Source organism: Eriocheir sinensis, chromosome 26 (genome assembly GCF_024679095.1).
Source record: "Eriocheir sinensis breed Jianghai 21 chromosome 26, ASM2467909v1, whole genome shotgun sequence".
Lineage (NCBI taxonomy): Eukaryota > Metazoa > Arthropoda > Malacostraca > Decapoda > Varunidae > Eriocheir > Eriocheir sinensis.
The window spans coordinates 3,166,012-3,182,001 of record NC_066534.1 but is presented as its reverse complement, the minus strand read 5'-3'; the positions used below and the strand labels follow the sequence as shown (position 1 = coordinate 3,182,001).

Here is a 15,990-nt window from a genome sequence, read left to right as displayed (position 1 = left end):
AGAAAAATTCTGCCAACTTTGAATCTCAGCCGAAAAGTTTTAAAGTGTTGTTTGAAGAGAAGACGCTTGTTCTAGACCAGTTGTTTCAGGTTGGTGTGTGTTAATTTGTATTGTACAGGAAATGTACTTTTGTTTCACTTTAATTTACTTTATAATTGCTTATTTTAAATGATTTACTTTTAAATATGAAGAATAACAATGAAAACAACAAAAACAAAACAAAAATAAAACCCATTAAAACCCAGTGGGTTGGATTTGAAAAAAAAAAAGGGTTATTCCCAACCATGTTTATATCAAAGCAGCAACTAGAACACAAGTACGTGAGACCATGAACTTCTGCTCAAAATTAAAAGAAAACTTTTTTTTTTTCAGAGATTTTAATCGGTTTTAAAATTTCAATGTCTGTGTATGTAGAACTCATTTATCATCAGGATGTTAAACTTCATTTTTTTATGTAAGTTTAACCATGTTAAACATTAACTCAAAATAAAAAAAAAAAAATGAAAAGTTCTTTTTCAATGTTTAATAGGGGGGGGGGGGCAGGTTTTTAAAGCCGACTCTGGAAAGAGCAGTGAAGTTCAGACTGGTAGTAGGTGCATTTGAGAGGGTTATAAGAAGTGTGAGCATGGAGGTAAAGAGGGAGATAAGGAACAGTATTATCCTGCTAACTGTCATATGCGTCAGACGTGGACATGGAATGCAGCACAGCAATTGAGAATTCATGCAGTGGAAATGAGCTATATAATCGATGCATGTGGTGTTTCTAGATGGGATGGAGGAAGTAATGAAAGTATGTTTGAGAGGTTTGGTATGGGTGTGACAACAAAGGGAGTGGATTGTGGAGTGCTCAAATGGGTGAAGCATGGTATGCTGAGATGGTTTGGACATGTGATGAGAATGAAGGAAAATGAATTTGTTAAAAAATTGTTTGAGGGAAGGATTGAAGGGGGGGGTGTCAGGGAAGTGAAGTGGATCAATAGGGTAGTGAGTATTGGAGCGAGAGAGTAGGAAGTAGCAAGATTGAGTGTGCTGAGAGGGAGTGCGAGAACAGGGAGAAATGGAGATACTTCTGCCGCAGCCACCCTCAGGAGGGAAGTTCCCGTGAAGGAGCAGGGCATTGGAAATATAGATAGATAGATAGATCTTTTTATTGAAAAAGTCTTGCATCCAGTATCACCGAATATTTTTTTATTCACAGGCAGTGAGATGTCCAGTGAGGTGTCCAGTGGGTGCAGCGTGAGGTCACGCCCCACTAGCCAGACCAGCACAGACACCCTCACCTGCGACGACCTCCCAATGGCTGCTGATGCCCCAGATATGCCCCCCCCAGCCACCATTCCCCCATCCTCTAGCACTTCCTCCATAGGCCCCTATCATCATCCACACCCACACCATCACCATCATCAACATCACCACAACCATCACCATCACCACCATCACCTCCATCATAGTCACAACCCACACTTAGGACGGAGAGCAAGGACTCCTCGCCATCTCCACCCTCCCTTACGGACCTCAGACCTTCCAAGAGAGTCCCCAGCCTTAGAGTCTCCTATAGAACCTTTCCCGGACTCTGAATTTGTTAGTGAATGTGATGCGTGTGACCCTGTTGAACACCACTCATCGGAAGAAGAGTTGGAAACACTCACAGGATCCTGGCCAAGGGAAACGGGACCCCCAGAAAAGAGGAAATGGTCACAAGTTGCAAGAGTATCCCTTACAGATTCAGGTGAGTTGTTTGTTCTTTCTTGTGTTTTGGCTGTAGAAATTAAGAAAAATAGATCAGTCAATCGCCATAACATATTCTGATCATTAGAATATGTTTTCATCTGAGAATATATAGAATATGAATTTGGAGGTTTCAAAGGTTAGAAGTGAAGTACCATGGTTGTTCAATATTTATATGGATGGTGTTATGAGAGGAATGAAGGGCAAAGTTGGGGAAGTTGGAGTAAAAATGTACGCTGAGGGAAGGAAGTGGGTGCTGAATTCAGTCTTATTTGCTGATGACACGGTGCTCATTGCAGAAAATGAAAGTGGCTTACAAAATTTGGTCAGTGTTTTTGATAGTGTATGTAAAAAGAGAAAGCTGAAAGTAAATGTCAACAAAAGTAAAGTGATGGTTTGTGAGCAGAGTAGAAGTGAGGTTGTGGATTTTGTATGCCTATATAGAGTGGGAATTGAATGTGAAAAAGAATGCAAAATAATTTTGAATGGTGAAGAAATGGAGGAGGTCAATAAGTTTAAGTACCTTGGATCAGTTATGCTTAAGCAGAAGGAGAGACAAGAGAAAGGGCATTGCAAGGAAGAAAGGTGGTAGGGTCTTTGGGATGTATCATGAATGGCAGAAGTGTGAGCATGGAGGTAAAGAGGGATTTGAGAAATGCAGTAATAGTACCAACCCTTACATATGCAAGTGAAACATGGGCCTGGAATGAAAGTCAGAGGTCTAGAGTGCAGGCAGTGGAAATGAGTTCTTTGAGGAGTGCATGTGGTGTGAGTAGAATGGATGGAATTAATAATGAAAGTGTGTATGAGCGTTTTGGAATGTGTCACGGGGGTGAAGGGAAGAAGTGTGGAGTGGTGGAAGAAGTGAAGCGACAAACTTTAAAGTAGTTTGGCCACATGGAGCGAATGGAGCAGAGTAAGATGACCAGGAGGGTGTATGTGAGTGAGATAGAGGGAGGAAATGTTAGAGGACGACCTCCAGTGAAATGGAGAGATAGGATACAGGAGTATGTCAGGGAGAGAGGTGAAAGATCCTTGAGAAACTTTGAGCAGGCAAGGAGGGAGTGTTTGGATAGAGAGAGATGGAAACTCTTCTGCCGTGGCCATCCCCTGGTGGTAGCTCCTAGGTGCAGGCGTCAAAGATGAATGAAAATGAATGAAAAGGTGTAGACTACACAGGTCACTTTTGAGTTAAAGAGGAAAACAGTGACAACATAGTAAAAATGTTTATACTGGTATTTACTTGTCTCAATATAAGAGCAGTCCACTTTGAACTTCTCCCTGATATGTCCTCTAAGAACTTTATTTTGGCTTTCCAAAGATTTTGCAATAGGTACTCCATACCACAGTACTTATATAGTGACAATGCCAAGTCATTTTTAAAAGGTGGTACTTTACTTGAAAACTCTCTACGGTCCGAGGAGTTTCCATCCGAGCTGGAGAAATGTAACATTAAACATATTAGAATTCCTTTATACTCAGCTTGGATTGGCGCGGCCTGGGAAAGACTGATCAGAGTATTGAAAGGCAGCCTTTACAAGGCAGTAGGAAGATCCAAGTTGACATATTTTGAACTATTAACAACACTTTCTAATATTCAACTTGCAATAAATTCAAGGCCTTTGACGTATAACTCTAGCTCTGATAGTCTAGAGTTCATAATACCTAATTCCTTCTTAAGATTACATGGCAATTCCTCGCTGATACTAAGAGAAGATGCTAGTAATGTCTGGACTGACGATCAAAGCAACCATCACTAGAAAAAACCTTAGAAGTACAGGATGAAATAAAAGAAAATTTTAAGAAGCTGTGGGTTGAGAGCTATTTGCTGAACCTTAGAGAACATAGTAGAAATTTTTATCAGAGTGGCTGGGAAAATAGAATTAAAGTAGGAGACATAGTATTAATAAAGGCCCTTAACAAAACTAGACCCTTTTGGATGATGGGCAAGGTTTTATAATTAATTTCTGGTTATGATGGCAAAATAAGGACTGTCAAACTTAAGCAGAGTAATGGGTCTATTCAATATCATTCTATTTGCAATCTCTACCCATTAGAACTGTCAGTGACTCATCCTATAAGGGGCACAGAAAACAGGGGTGCAAATGCCAGCAATAATAGTAAACAGGAATCTAGTCAATCTGTAAGGCCTAAAAGGAAGGCTACAGAAAGATTCCAACGGATGCTTAGGGACAATCTTGGTGATTTAGAAAGTTGCTTTCCTCACGAATACTTGAATAATACTAACTCCAACCAAAAGGGTAGGGGCTGGTCTATCTGGATGAAGGCAATTAAGACAAGAGACGGGGTCGTGTCCAGGGTTAACACACTGTCCTTAGCGGAGAAAGGGAATGGAACAATTTCATGTGCCTCAAACACATCCGCCATCTGAAACGGAACATGAATAATTATGGCATCGGGTGTGAGGCTGGACTCAATCAAGGGGTAAAAATATTGACTCATGTCTGGGTTGTACAATGGCTTGAGGCTATAATTTTGATACCCGATATGGACAGTCGTTCTCAAATCGTGTAGAGGGAACAAGGCAGGTGTGACTACCGTGCGCCGCATCTACCATGTTGCTAATAACCTGCTGATTCGCCGTTGCGACAGAGTTAATGACGTTTTCCAGGGCATGCAAGGCCTGATCTAGAAGGAGAAACTGATTCACCTGGTCTATCTGCTTGACGACTATGTTGAAAACTTCTGCCATCTTATTCATTTGCTCGAGCAGTTCCTCAATGTGAGTATGCAATCGCGCAAGTTGTTTACAATTGGCGTTGATTACTCTGCGATTCCGGCCAGCAAAGGAAAGTACACGACTGTAGTGGTCTCGCAAATCGCGCATGCCCTCGTCAGTTGCCGTACCGAATAGGAACTTTGAGGCGGACCCAACGATGTTGAGCAGCCCCCTCTTTACCCGAGAGTGAACTGAGTGAAAGCTATAGTCCTTGTCTACGTCATCTACCTTTCCCCGTAAGAACAGAATCCTATTCTCCAGTAGTTGAAAAAGATCCAGAGAGTTAGTACTAGAAGGTGCCTTTGACTCCCTAGTCTTGGTTGCCCGTATGGCGTCTGCCATGCCGAGTAGTTTTTCTGAGACTATCCGGATTGTGTCTGTGGTGTTGGTCAAGGAAGTATATGGGTATTTCACAAGGAGCACATCTTCTATGAGGAAGACCTCCCCTATATGTGCCGTGAGGGTGCCAGGCTTCAGGTGGATGGGTGTCGTTGCAAGCAGGGAGCCGAGGTACAACAAGATGATCAGAAAACGCAACATCATGATCTGAAAGTGGTGGGAATGAAGTTTTTAAAGGTATTATCTTGTTGAACATTTGACTCTGAAGGGGAATTACCAATGTCAAGGTCCAAGGGTGAGGAAATTACTTTCAGACGATCACTGTGAACTTCCAGACTGACTCCACTATTTGGCTCAAGAACCTCGAACCTATTTCCCCTGACATTCCGAACAATTTGGTAAGGACCCACAAGATTTTCCTATTAGCCCTCTCCGCCAACCCATTAGCAGCTGGGTGGTAAGCTGTGATGAAGGATTGCGTGATGTTAAACTGAGCGCATATTTCGTCCAATACCGTGTTTCTAAACTCGGTGCCATTGTCACTCAAAAGAATTCGAGGAGACGAATGTGGACACAACACGTGAGTCACGAGGGCATGTGCCACGCGTGTGGGTGTCTTGTCCTTGAGAGGCGCTAGAACTAGAAACCTAGAGAACTGGTCGAGGCACACTAATAAGTAGCGCGAACCATGTTGGCTCTGGGGGAGCTGTAATAAGTCTATATTTACAACATTCCATGGTGCCTCTGGTACTGGGTATTGCAACATAGGTGCTGGCCCTTTCACGGACCCCTTGTGCTTAGCACAAACGACGCATTGTGCGACATATTTTTCTACATCAACCCGTAATGTGGGGCAGTAGTATTTCTGTCTGGTGACAGACAGTGTCTTGTCCCTTCCTGGGTGACCCGCAATTGGTGTGTTATGGACCAGCCTAAGCGTCACGGGGACGTATTTGTCTGAGATGACCAGTTGTTCTATAGATACTGGTTTGGTTGGCCATGACCTACAAAGGAGGTTGTCTTCTGATAGGAAAAATTGTGAAAAGGGAACTGGCAATTCTGGAAGGTTTGTTTCATCTCCCGACTCTAGGGCGTAAATTACCCTCTTCCACACTGGGTGTTCTCACTGAGCAGTGTGTAGCTCAGGTGAAGTGAAGTTGTGGATGACCTCTGAGTTGGTAATCACACCTATTGGAATATTTTGTGATAAGGCATCTGCGACCACATTTGTTTTCCCGGTGATATATTTTATTTCTGGATTGTATGCTTGGATCGTTAAGAACCATCTTGCCAGACGACCGTGTAGGTTTTTTCCCTTAAAAAGATCAGTTATGGCCGCGTGTTCCGTGTACACCACAATTTTGTACCCCAACACTATGTCTCGAAAATACTTCAAAGCCCATACAATTGTAAGCGCCTCTAGGTGGGTAACAGAATAGTTCTTTTCCGGAGCCGTTAGTACTCGACTGGCAAGCGCTATTACATGCTTTTTGCTGGACTTATCAGTTTGCATAAGAACGTCTCCTAGTCCACTCGCCGAAGCGTCGATACAAAGCTGAAAGGGGTCCTTGAAATCTGGAAAGACAAGGTCCGGAGCCTGTGTAAGCGCTTTCTTTAAATCCTCAAAGCTCGTTTGTTGAGCTGGGAGCCACTGAAACGGTACGTCTTTCTTTAATAGATGGGTCAGGGGACTCGCGCGTGCTGCGAAGTCCTTTATGAAAGGCCTGTAATAACCTGCGACTCCCAAGAAAGACCGTACATTGTCTGTAGACGTTCATTGAGGGAACTCGGCAATAGCTTTTATTTTGTTGTCCACTGTGTGGATGCCGAATTCGTCCACGACATGCCCCAAGAACTTGATCCGAGGCTTTAAGAATTCTTATTTGGTGAGTTTGAGCTTTAATCCGACCTCTTGAAGTCTGTGTAGGACTGCTTTTAGTGTTTCCATGTGTGCATGCACGTCTTTACTTGCTATGATGATGTCGTCTAAATACACATAGACAGAGTTGCCCAGCAAGTCACTAAAAATACTATTCATTGTCCTTTGGAAGGTCAAGGGAGCTCCTTTGAGCTCGAACGGCATCCTCGTCCACTCACAGTGGCCATGAGGCGTGCTGAAAGCCGTTATTTCGCGGGACTCGGGGGCCATGGGCAGTTGCCAGTAGCCACTGACCAGATCAAGACTCGTAAAGACTTTATTTCCTCTACCGAGACACATCAGAAGATCTCTCAGAACGGGAAGCGGAAAATGATCATCCACGGTCGCGTTGTTTACCCGCCGGAAATCTATCACAGGACGGTAAGAACCGTCTTTCTTTGGAACCAGAAACAAGGGTGAATTCCACGGTGAGTTCGATTCTTTGATGACACCTTGTTATAACATATCAGATATAAGCTGCTGCACTACTTCCCTTTGACTGTGTGGGAGTTTGTATGCATTTATATATACAGGATTGGTATTGGGTTTTAACTTAATGTGGTGTTCAACACACTGCGTAACTCCAAGCGGCTCACCTGGTAGAGCTAGCGCCCCCCTATATTGTTCCAGCACCTGGACTAAGGTTGGCTTAATTTCGGAATAGTGTGCAACTTTTAGGAATGCCTCTAAATTAGCTGTGTCTTGTTTGTGAGGATCCTGACACGCCGAGGTTATGCCTGAGACTTGGGCTGAAGGGTATTCATCTAGTTCCGGGGCTACATTTCTCCCATACACTAGACACTGGCATAATCTAACACCGTGTTTTAAGGATACAGGGGATCCTGACGTGTTTATTACCAATGCCTCTGCAATACCTCCCTCCTTGACTGTCACGAGAGTTACCTCCACCGTCACCCGGTGTATGTGTGGTGTGCCTTCAATGCACACATCACTGCCCGTCGGAGGGGCGTTATGTAACCTGATATTAACAAATTTTGCAGCACGATCCGGGACTATTTGAGGTCCTTCTACGACTGCTGTTACTGTCCGCCACAAGTCCGTAATGTTTTCATGTGGTTTGACCATAAGAGGTGACACTTGGGCGGTGGTAGACCCTGAGTCCATGGTGGGTTGGTCATTTCCCCCTTCTGAGGGCGGGACTACTGGTGACATAGGCGATTGATTTACCATCCCCTGTATGCATCGTCCTTGATACACAATCGCGTTGCTTTCAGGGTTTATGGTTATGTGCAGGTCTTTCATGGCGTTTATTCCTAAGATCCCATCTACAGGTAAAGCAAACCTGCTAGATACATAAAAGAAATCTCGAAAGGGACATACCTTTTCATGTAAGCTGACTGTTAGTGGTACTCGCCCAAGGATTCTTAACGTGGTGCCTGTCACGCCTATCACATTCAGGTCATTCTCTTGTAGCGGCCAATTTCCCCTTCTCGCCTGTCGTGTCAGGGACCTGCAAGGGGAGTCTGAGATTACGTTGACTGTCACACCTGTGTCCACCGCTAAGGTGAGTGAAATTTTGCCCACCTTGCAAGGGAGGGCAATTATGCTTGCCCGTCCCAAGGCGGCAATGACTGAGTCAAGTTGCTCCCAATTAGTATTGTCCTTATGGGATACTTGGATGTACACCTTGGGGCTGTCACGGAGTCATGCCTTTTTATTTTGAGAAGTGGAGGGGTTTATTTTACTGTCTGCCGGAGATTTGCTCTTCTGGTCCTCTCTGGCCTTTTGTATTGCATAACAACTGTCTGTATCATGAAAACAATTCCCGTGGACATGGCAAAAGGCAGTCTTCCGCTGATGGGTTGGCCTAGGGTTCCTGTGAGATGAGTGATGGCTGCCTCTGTACACCCCTGATCTCCTATCAGATCCCTGTGTAGAGTGTGTTGAGTCCCTATGTTTCGAGAAGCATGTACTCTCGGAATGTCCTGACTGTTTGCAAAACCTACAGGTGAAAGATGCCTTACTTTGTGCCTGAAATGCTGTGGCTGCTGCTAGTGGCTGATTGTGAGTGTGTTCTTGAACCTTGACTTCTAACTCTGAGACGAAGTCAACCAACTTCCCGCCTGGTTTGGAGGTCAAGGGAAGGGCAGAACGGCGGTTCTTTTCTGAAATATGAAATAAATAAAAAAACAACTCCAAGATGGTCTTCACCTGTTGTTTTTGCATACTGCCCTGTGGGAGCCATTGCGCGTCTTCTAGACTTTTGACACAGTCAACTGCCAGCTGATTTGCCTCAGTCATGGCGTCCAAAATCGGTTTTGTTTAGGAATTCTTTTGGAGGGAATCTACCGTGTGGGCCATCTGTTTAACGATGCTTGGTTTACAACTGCCCCCAAAGATTTTAATGAAGTTCTTTTTAAAGATCTCATAGTTTACTCCAATGTCCCCCAAAGCGAACGCCGAGGACTGCATCAAATTTAGTGACTCATTTAATGACTCATTCCTTGTAACGTAACGCCTGTCCCCTCTCCAGGGTTTCCCCTGTTCGGTGAATTCTTGTGGCTTGCAGCGCTGTGGAACAGATGAGGTAGCGACGGCTAGGGCACGTTGGGGCACCGCTGATCACCAATAATGTAACGGTGGAAGGCTTGGTTGCGTGTAGCTCAGACAGGGTCTTGGTAGGCGAACAAGGCGTGAAGGGAAACACTCGCTGCTCTAGGTGAATATATTCTTAACCTAAATACAGTGTAGTTGGAGAGAGCCGAGACAGTAGGTCTGTATCAGTCAGGCTCTCTGGAAGGAGTGCAGATAGAGACTTGGAAAATAATGAAATTACAACTGGTCACGTACGTCAAGGTGACCGCTGTGGTGACGAAGTGTTTGTTACACATACCGAGAACGAACGGACGATAAACACTGATGGATGACATTCCTATAAAGGTGGCGTGATCTCTCTGCCGTGGGTATTTTCCACTGTTACATGCATTAATATAATTATAATACACTGATATAATTACAACTACTATAACATTATAAATGCTACACTCTTGACCTATTACTGTCAGAGTGAGGATCTAAATAAAATGCTACACCTTCCTTAAGAATAAAAGGAGAGGATTAGCTAAATAAAAGCTTCACTTTCCTTTAAAATTAGAGATGTGGACTAATAATTTAAATGCAACCCCATTGGAGGATGGTGTCATACACTACAATAAAAGTGAGCCTGGTATCATTAGCATAAATTTAAGTAGTCCTAATTTACATCTCAGATTTGAACAACTCTTTAAATAGTTCTTATTCCTCAAATTGTTCATTTAAATTTTAGAATTACAATCTTTTGTGGGGAGTGTGTTAGGAATTAAGGGTTGTTCAGGAAGTGAAAGTAATCCAGTAGTAAAGCGGAGCATTCAGAATTAGCAGTTGCAGTTCAAATGGTCCCCGAACCAAGGTTCTAGAATGTTCCGAAAGGGACGAGTCCACTTCCCAGCTCGCTCCGCAAGCAATCAGCTGTTAGCTGCCGAGTAAGCCAGACCTCAGTGCACAAACTTCCTACTAAGTTTCACGCGGGCAATGGGCGAGTATGACTCAGCACTACATCAACTATTACTAGAAGGTCAGCGCACTCAGCCGACACACCTCAGAAAACTGTTCTGAAAACCGTCAAGTATAGCTATGTGACCTATTAATTATCTCGTTCCTTTTGTCCCATTGGGTAAGCATACTAAGTAGGCACTTAGCTGGGAGGAACAGCCTGGAAGTAGTTAAAAGGTGAGTCGGGGTGTGTGATCCTGGCCTTAAGTGTGTATTGCGTAAAGTAAATCGCAATGGGAAGTAATGTGGCCAGATGTAATACTGCATACACATCAAGTTCAGGGAAAATGTGATTTTTTTTCTTCTAAATGTATGCCAGATTATAGGTGCATCTTATACTCTGGTGCATTTTATATGGCGGGAAATACAGTACATTTGGCCACTTTACTTACAATTATGACTATGATACCGTATGTTACTTGATGCCCTTCTCTGTGTTCAAAGTGTTCCACTGTTGGTTGAAAAATTACAGTGCTCACCCTTAGGACCTGTGACTTTGAAATAGTAAAAAAAAAGGCTGGGTTGATAGATTTACTCACTGCGCAGGCTGCAGGCGGTAGCTTTCACCGAGCTACTGAGGGAACTAATCTCACGGGGATGCTACGTTCGATGAGCAATCTTGGTCTTGATCTTGACTTTCAGGGACTGTACGTATGCCTACTTTCAAGTAGAAATAGATGTTGATTATTTTCTGTCACTCATATTGTTTTAATATACTAGTTATTTTTAGAATGAGAAACAAAAATGTGTTTACATTAACCCCTTCACTATGGCTGGGCAAAAACAGCGCCCCGCCCCGTATCTGGGCTGGCCGCGTGTGCCGAATTTCATGCGTCCAAATTTCAAACGTCGCTAGTGATTATAACAAGTTTTCAGCTATAAACTCAACATAATCATCATGTATTATATATATAAACATGCAAAATTAAATGGCGCACATAAAGAAACATAAATTATTTGATAATTTTGAGATGTATGCATAAATATACAGAGAAATTTGCCTTATGCATAGATGACGTGTGTCTGCTGAATTTTATTTCCTTATATTAGTTGTGATAAAGAAATAGATTTGTGGAGAAAAGTGGAGGAAAGGGAAGGGAAGGACACACGTAAGTAAGATCATGGAAAATATTCCACTGATTCACTGGCAATACACACAGATGCTGAAAGGCCGTGTGTGTGTGTGTGTGTGTGTGTGAGAGAGAGAGAGAGAGAGAGAGAGGGGGGGTCAAAAGAGGGACACCACTGATACAAAGGGAAATAGGGAGAGAAGCATCTCTCTCTCTCTCTCTCTCTCTCACACACACACACACACACACACACACACACACACACACAGCCAGCAGCGGTGGAGAGCAGATATAAGGGTGAGGCCCTTGGAGGCCAATGAAAACAAGTTGAAGGAGGAAAACAAGGCCCTCAGGGCAGAGTTGTCCAGGGGGGTGGAGTTGGTGAAGAGTGAAGTGGATAGTGTGAAGGAAATGAAACAACAGCAGCAACAAATTATGAAGAAGCAGGAGGAGGAAAGGGAGAATTTCCTTGAAAATGTTAAGGTAATAGAACAAAAACAACAGCAATGGAAACAAGAACAGGAAGAGGATAGAAAGAGCTTTGGGGATCTTTTGAAAAGTCAGCAAAAAGAGGTTGACCTGACTACAGGGGTGGTAAAAGTAATTAAGGAGAAGGAGACTTTGGTGAGGAATACAGTTGAGAAGAAGTGTGTAATGGTGTTTGGACTGAAGGAGGAGGCGCAACCGATTAGGCACATAAGGGAGAAACAGGAGAAAAATGTTGCAGAGAAGGTTATGAAGGAAGTGGAGGAAGAAGTTGGGGGGATTATTGATGAGATTGAAGAGGTAACAAGAATTGGAAAGTATGTGGAGGGAGTGAAGAGGCCACTTAAAATCAGATTTAAGTCACAGACTGCAGCGGAGGAAGTACTTGCGAGGACGTGGAAGCTGGCGAGGAAGGAGGAATTGAAGAATGTATGGATTCAGAGAGACCTAAATATGGAAGAGAGAGAAAAGATTAAGGAACTGAGGCAAGAAGCGAATGAAAAAAAATGAGAACAGGACGGAGTCAGAGAAGGAGTACTATTGGAGAGTAATGGATATGAGATTAAGGATGTGGTACAGAAGAAAAAGCAACTAAAAGTAGTGTACACAAACATCAATGGACTAATATCAGTACAAGGAGAAACTAATGTGTATTTGAGAGAACTTGGGCCAGACATCATGGGAATAGCGGAAACAAAACTGAGCGAAGGAATCGTTTTACGTACCTAACCTGGGAAAGGGGAAGTACAATATATGGAGGAGAGATAGAAAAGGGAAGCAGGGAGGAGGGGTGATGTTTTTGACAAAGAAGGATATTGTGGTAGACAAAGTTGTGTACAGTGAAGGTTTGGCCGAAGTGATTAAAGTGGAAATAGGAAAAGGAATGGGGAAAAAAGAATTTGTAGTTGTGTATGTGCTGCCTAAGACATCATCATGGTCAGTGGAGGACTATAACAACATGCCAGGAGATACTAGAATCTGTTTGGACAACATGATGAAAGCATGCAATAAATTAACGATTATGGGAGACTTTAATTGTAAAGAAGTAAACTGGGAAGACTGGACAACAAGGGGAAGCGACGAACCATGGGGTAATGTGTTACTAAAGTTGATGATGGAGAATATAATGACCCAGTGGGTATCAGATTTCACAAGGTATAATAGACAGGATGAGCCATATAGGCTGGACTTAGTTTTCACAAATAAAGTAAATGTGATTGAAAACATTGATTATAACTCACCAATTGGAAAAATTAATCATGTGGTGATTCAGTGTGAGATAAAAGAAGAAAGAGGAGAAGCAAGGAAGGAAAGACACAGAATTGGAAGGTATAATTTTGGCAAAACTAACTACACTGACCTGGGGAAATATTTCGAAAGCACAGACTGGTCCAGATTCGAAAAAGCAAGCGGAGTGGAAGAAAAATGGATTATATTAGTAGAGATTTACAATGAAGGGGTTAAGAAGTATGTGCTAAAAGTTAAAGAGAATTGCAGGGGAAAGAAGGACTGGTTCAACATGAGATGCAAAGAAGCAAGGAGAAAGAAAGAGGAAGCGTGGAGAAGGTGGAACAGAACGAAACGGCAGAATGTCTGGGAACTTTATAAGCAAGAAAGAAATTAGTATATTAGAATATGTAGAGAGGAATGATTGAATTTTGAAAGGGATATAATAGACAAATGCAAAGACCAACCAAAGCTATTTTACAGATTTATAAATGGGAAACTAAAACAGCGTGAGGAAATAACAAAATTGAAAGTTAATGGCGAGGTGTATGTGGATGAGGTGGAGATGGCGGAAGAAATGAACAAAAGCATTCAAGAATTATTCACTAGAGAAAGTGAGTTTGACGTACCAACTGGAATAGGCCCAAGAGGGCCCTGCCTGTGTGACATAGAAATCACAGTGCAGGAGATAACTAATGAAATGGAGAATCTAGATGTGAGGAAGTCACAGGGTCCCGACAGTGTTTCCAACTGGGTGCTGAAGGAGTGTAGGAATCAATTGGTGGATAAAATACACAAAGTTATAAAAAGATCATTGGCTGAGGGTGTAGTCCCTTTGGACTGGAAAAAGGCTGACATAGTCCCCATCTACAAGAGCGGAAGAAGAGACGACCCGCTTAATTACCGACCAGTTTCCCTTACGAGCGTAGTGTCAAAAATATGTGAAAGAATTTTGAAAAAGAAATGGACGAAGCACCTAGAGGAAAATTAAATCATCACAGAAAGACAGTTCAGATTTAGGAAAGGAATATCATGCCTGACAAACACACGAGCGTAAAGCCCAGGCCCTGTAAAACTACAACTAGGTAAATACATGCATGCACACACCAGACTAATTAGGAACCATTGCAGATGATCTGACAAACAGAAACAACTTCTCCATTTCTTGAGTGTGTTAGAACATATTTGGTGAGTAGCTCACATGAACCAAACCTAGCTCTTGGCAAGAAGAGAGCAGTTGTCTTTAACATTGATCTCTTCTTGCCATTGGGTATGTTTGGTTTGTATGAACCACTTGCCAAATAAGTTCTAACACACTCTAGGAAATGGCAAAGCCATTTCTGTTTGTGAGAAACATCTGCCATGGTTCATGATGAGTTTGGTGTGTGTGTGTGTGTGTGTGTGTGTGTGTGTGTGTGTGTGTGTGTGTCTTTGTTGTTACTTGATCCACGTGTTTATGTGGTCGGAGTCTAGATGGGTGAGTTGGCCGCTCACGCGAAATGGTGACAATGAGAACTGGCATGGAGGAACCACATGCACGCCACACCCACAACAGCTTTTTCCTTCCATTTAATGCAGCAACAAGTCCATAACTTGGGTAATGGCAGCACAAGTCGCGACAGCCCTTACTTTAGTAGACAACGCCATGTCGATACAGGGCAAGTGCTTTGTTTACGTTGTGGATGTGGATACAGGCAACTGACCTTGGCCGTGTGTGACGCACACCAGGAAAAGTTGGAGTTGGTGGTTGCCCTACCCACCGCCAACACGGTGGGAAGAAAAGGGCCCATTGTGACACCAGGTTACAGACAACCGACAACTCGCTCCCGGATGGGTGTACGAGCGTTGCCAGCAGCCACAACGGTTAGAAAAAAATGGCCAGTGTGACACCGCCTTAAGGGGGTACGTGACACCTGGTGGGGGGTGTTCTGGTCAAAATATAGCATTTTGCAAAACTGGGTTAAAAACATTCTCATACCATCTAGAAATAATCCCTGATCAATGTTTTCCTCGTAGCGCAAATTTTTAAATGTCTGGCACGGGTTTAAATGGACCGAGTTAAAGGTTAAATTTTTTCTTTTCTTTTTTTTTTTTTTTAATCGCAGAAAATCTAAAATCAATCAGATTTACGTGAAAAAGTTCAGGGAATGTTGATTGTACAAGTAGCTAGGGACCTATGATTAGATATTGTTGATAGGGTAAAGGAGATAGGAATATTAAGAGGAAAAAGTGACAAAAAAGCATGATTGTACGCAATGTTTGACAGACATAATAAAAGCAATACCATTATGCCTTTCTGTATGGGAAACTTTCAGAATATTTTCCATAGGGCTCTAGGCATACCTAAAGACTATTCACAGCCAAAAAATTAAAGTGATTGGCTATGCATTAATGGTGCTGTGTAATTTTAAGTATCGCTACTCGTATACGCACATGTATACGTATGAGTATACATATAAGTATACATACATTGTTCTGGCTCGTACAAAATGTAGTTTCATCGCAATACCCGATAGTTTAGTTAGTTGACCTCAGGTGTCCCGTACTCCCTCAAGGCAGTGAGGCTGCTGATTGGGTGAGCGCCGGCGAGGACGTCATCAGACTCCTAGCAAATCACAAGCGTGTTTTCAGAGCTCAGCCAATTGTAAGGCTTCATCTGTGGCTTTAAAACGACCCGTTCCCTCTTCCTGTTTTCTTCCTTTTTCCAAGGTACATATTTTGAGATAACAAGGGAGTAAAGGAGGAAAAAAAAGTCAGCTTCTTCACGGGTCAGAACAAATAAGCACTTTTTCAGTGTTTTCAATACCTCGAGTTTAGCGCTATACCTTCGGAATGAAGCAAGCGTGAAACTCGGGTGGGTACTGTAGTTATATAGAATAGTTTCATCGTAGATAGAGTTTAACGACTATTTGAGAGGCATAGAACCTGAT

The 15,990-nt window shown here is 42.9% G+C and overlaps 1 protein-coding gene across 17 annotated transcripts in view; it reads left to right on the top strand.

Annotated features, from left to right (window-relative positions):
• Nucleotides 1-15,990, top strand: part of LOC127003706 (AT-rich interactive domain-containing protein 1B-like) — a 202,630-nt gene that overhangs the window by 62,883 nt on the left and 123,757 nt on the right. For all 17 annotated transcript variants that reach the window (XR_007757356.1, XR_007757354.1, XR_007757352.1 and 14 more), the window contains one exon: nt 1,199-1,729. Coding sequence is in view for 4 of the 17 variants with exons in the window: in XM_050870642.1 (XP_050726599.1) it covers nt 1,199-1,729 (531 nt within the window). In the remaining 13 variants the exon portion in view is untranslated. The remainder of the gene's footprint in view (nt 1-1,198; nt 1,730-15,990) is intronic.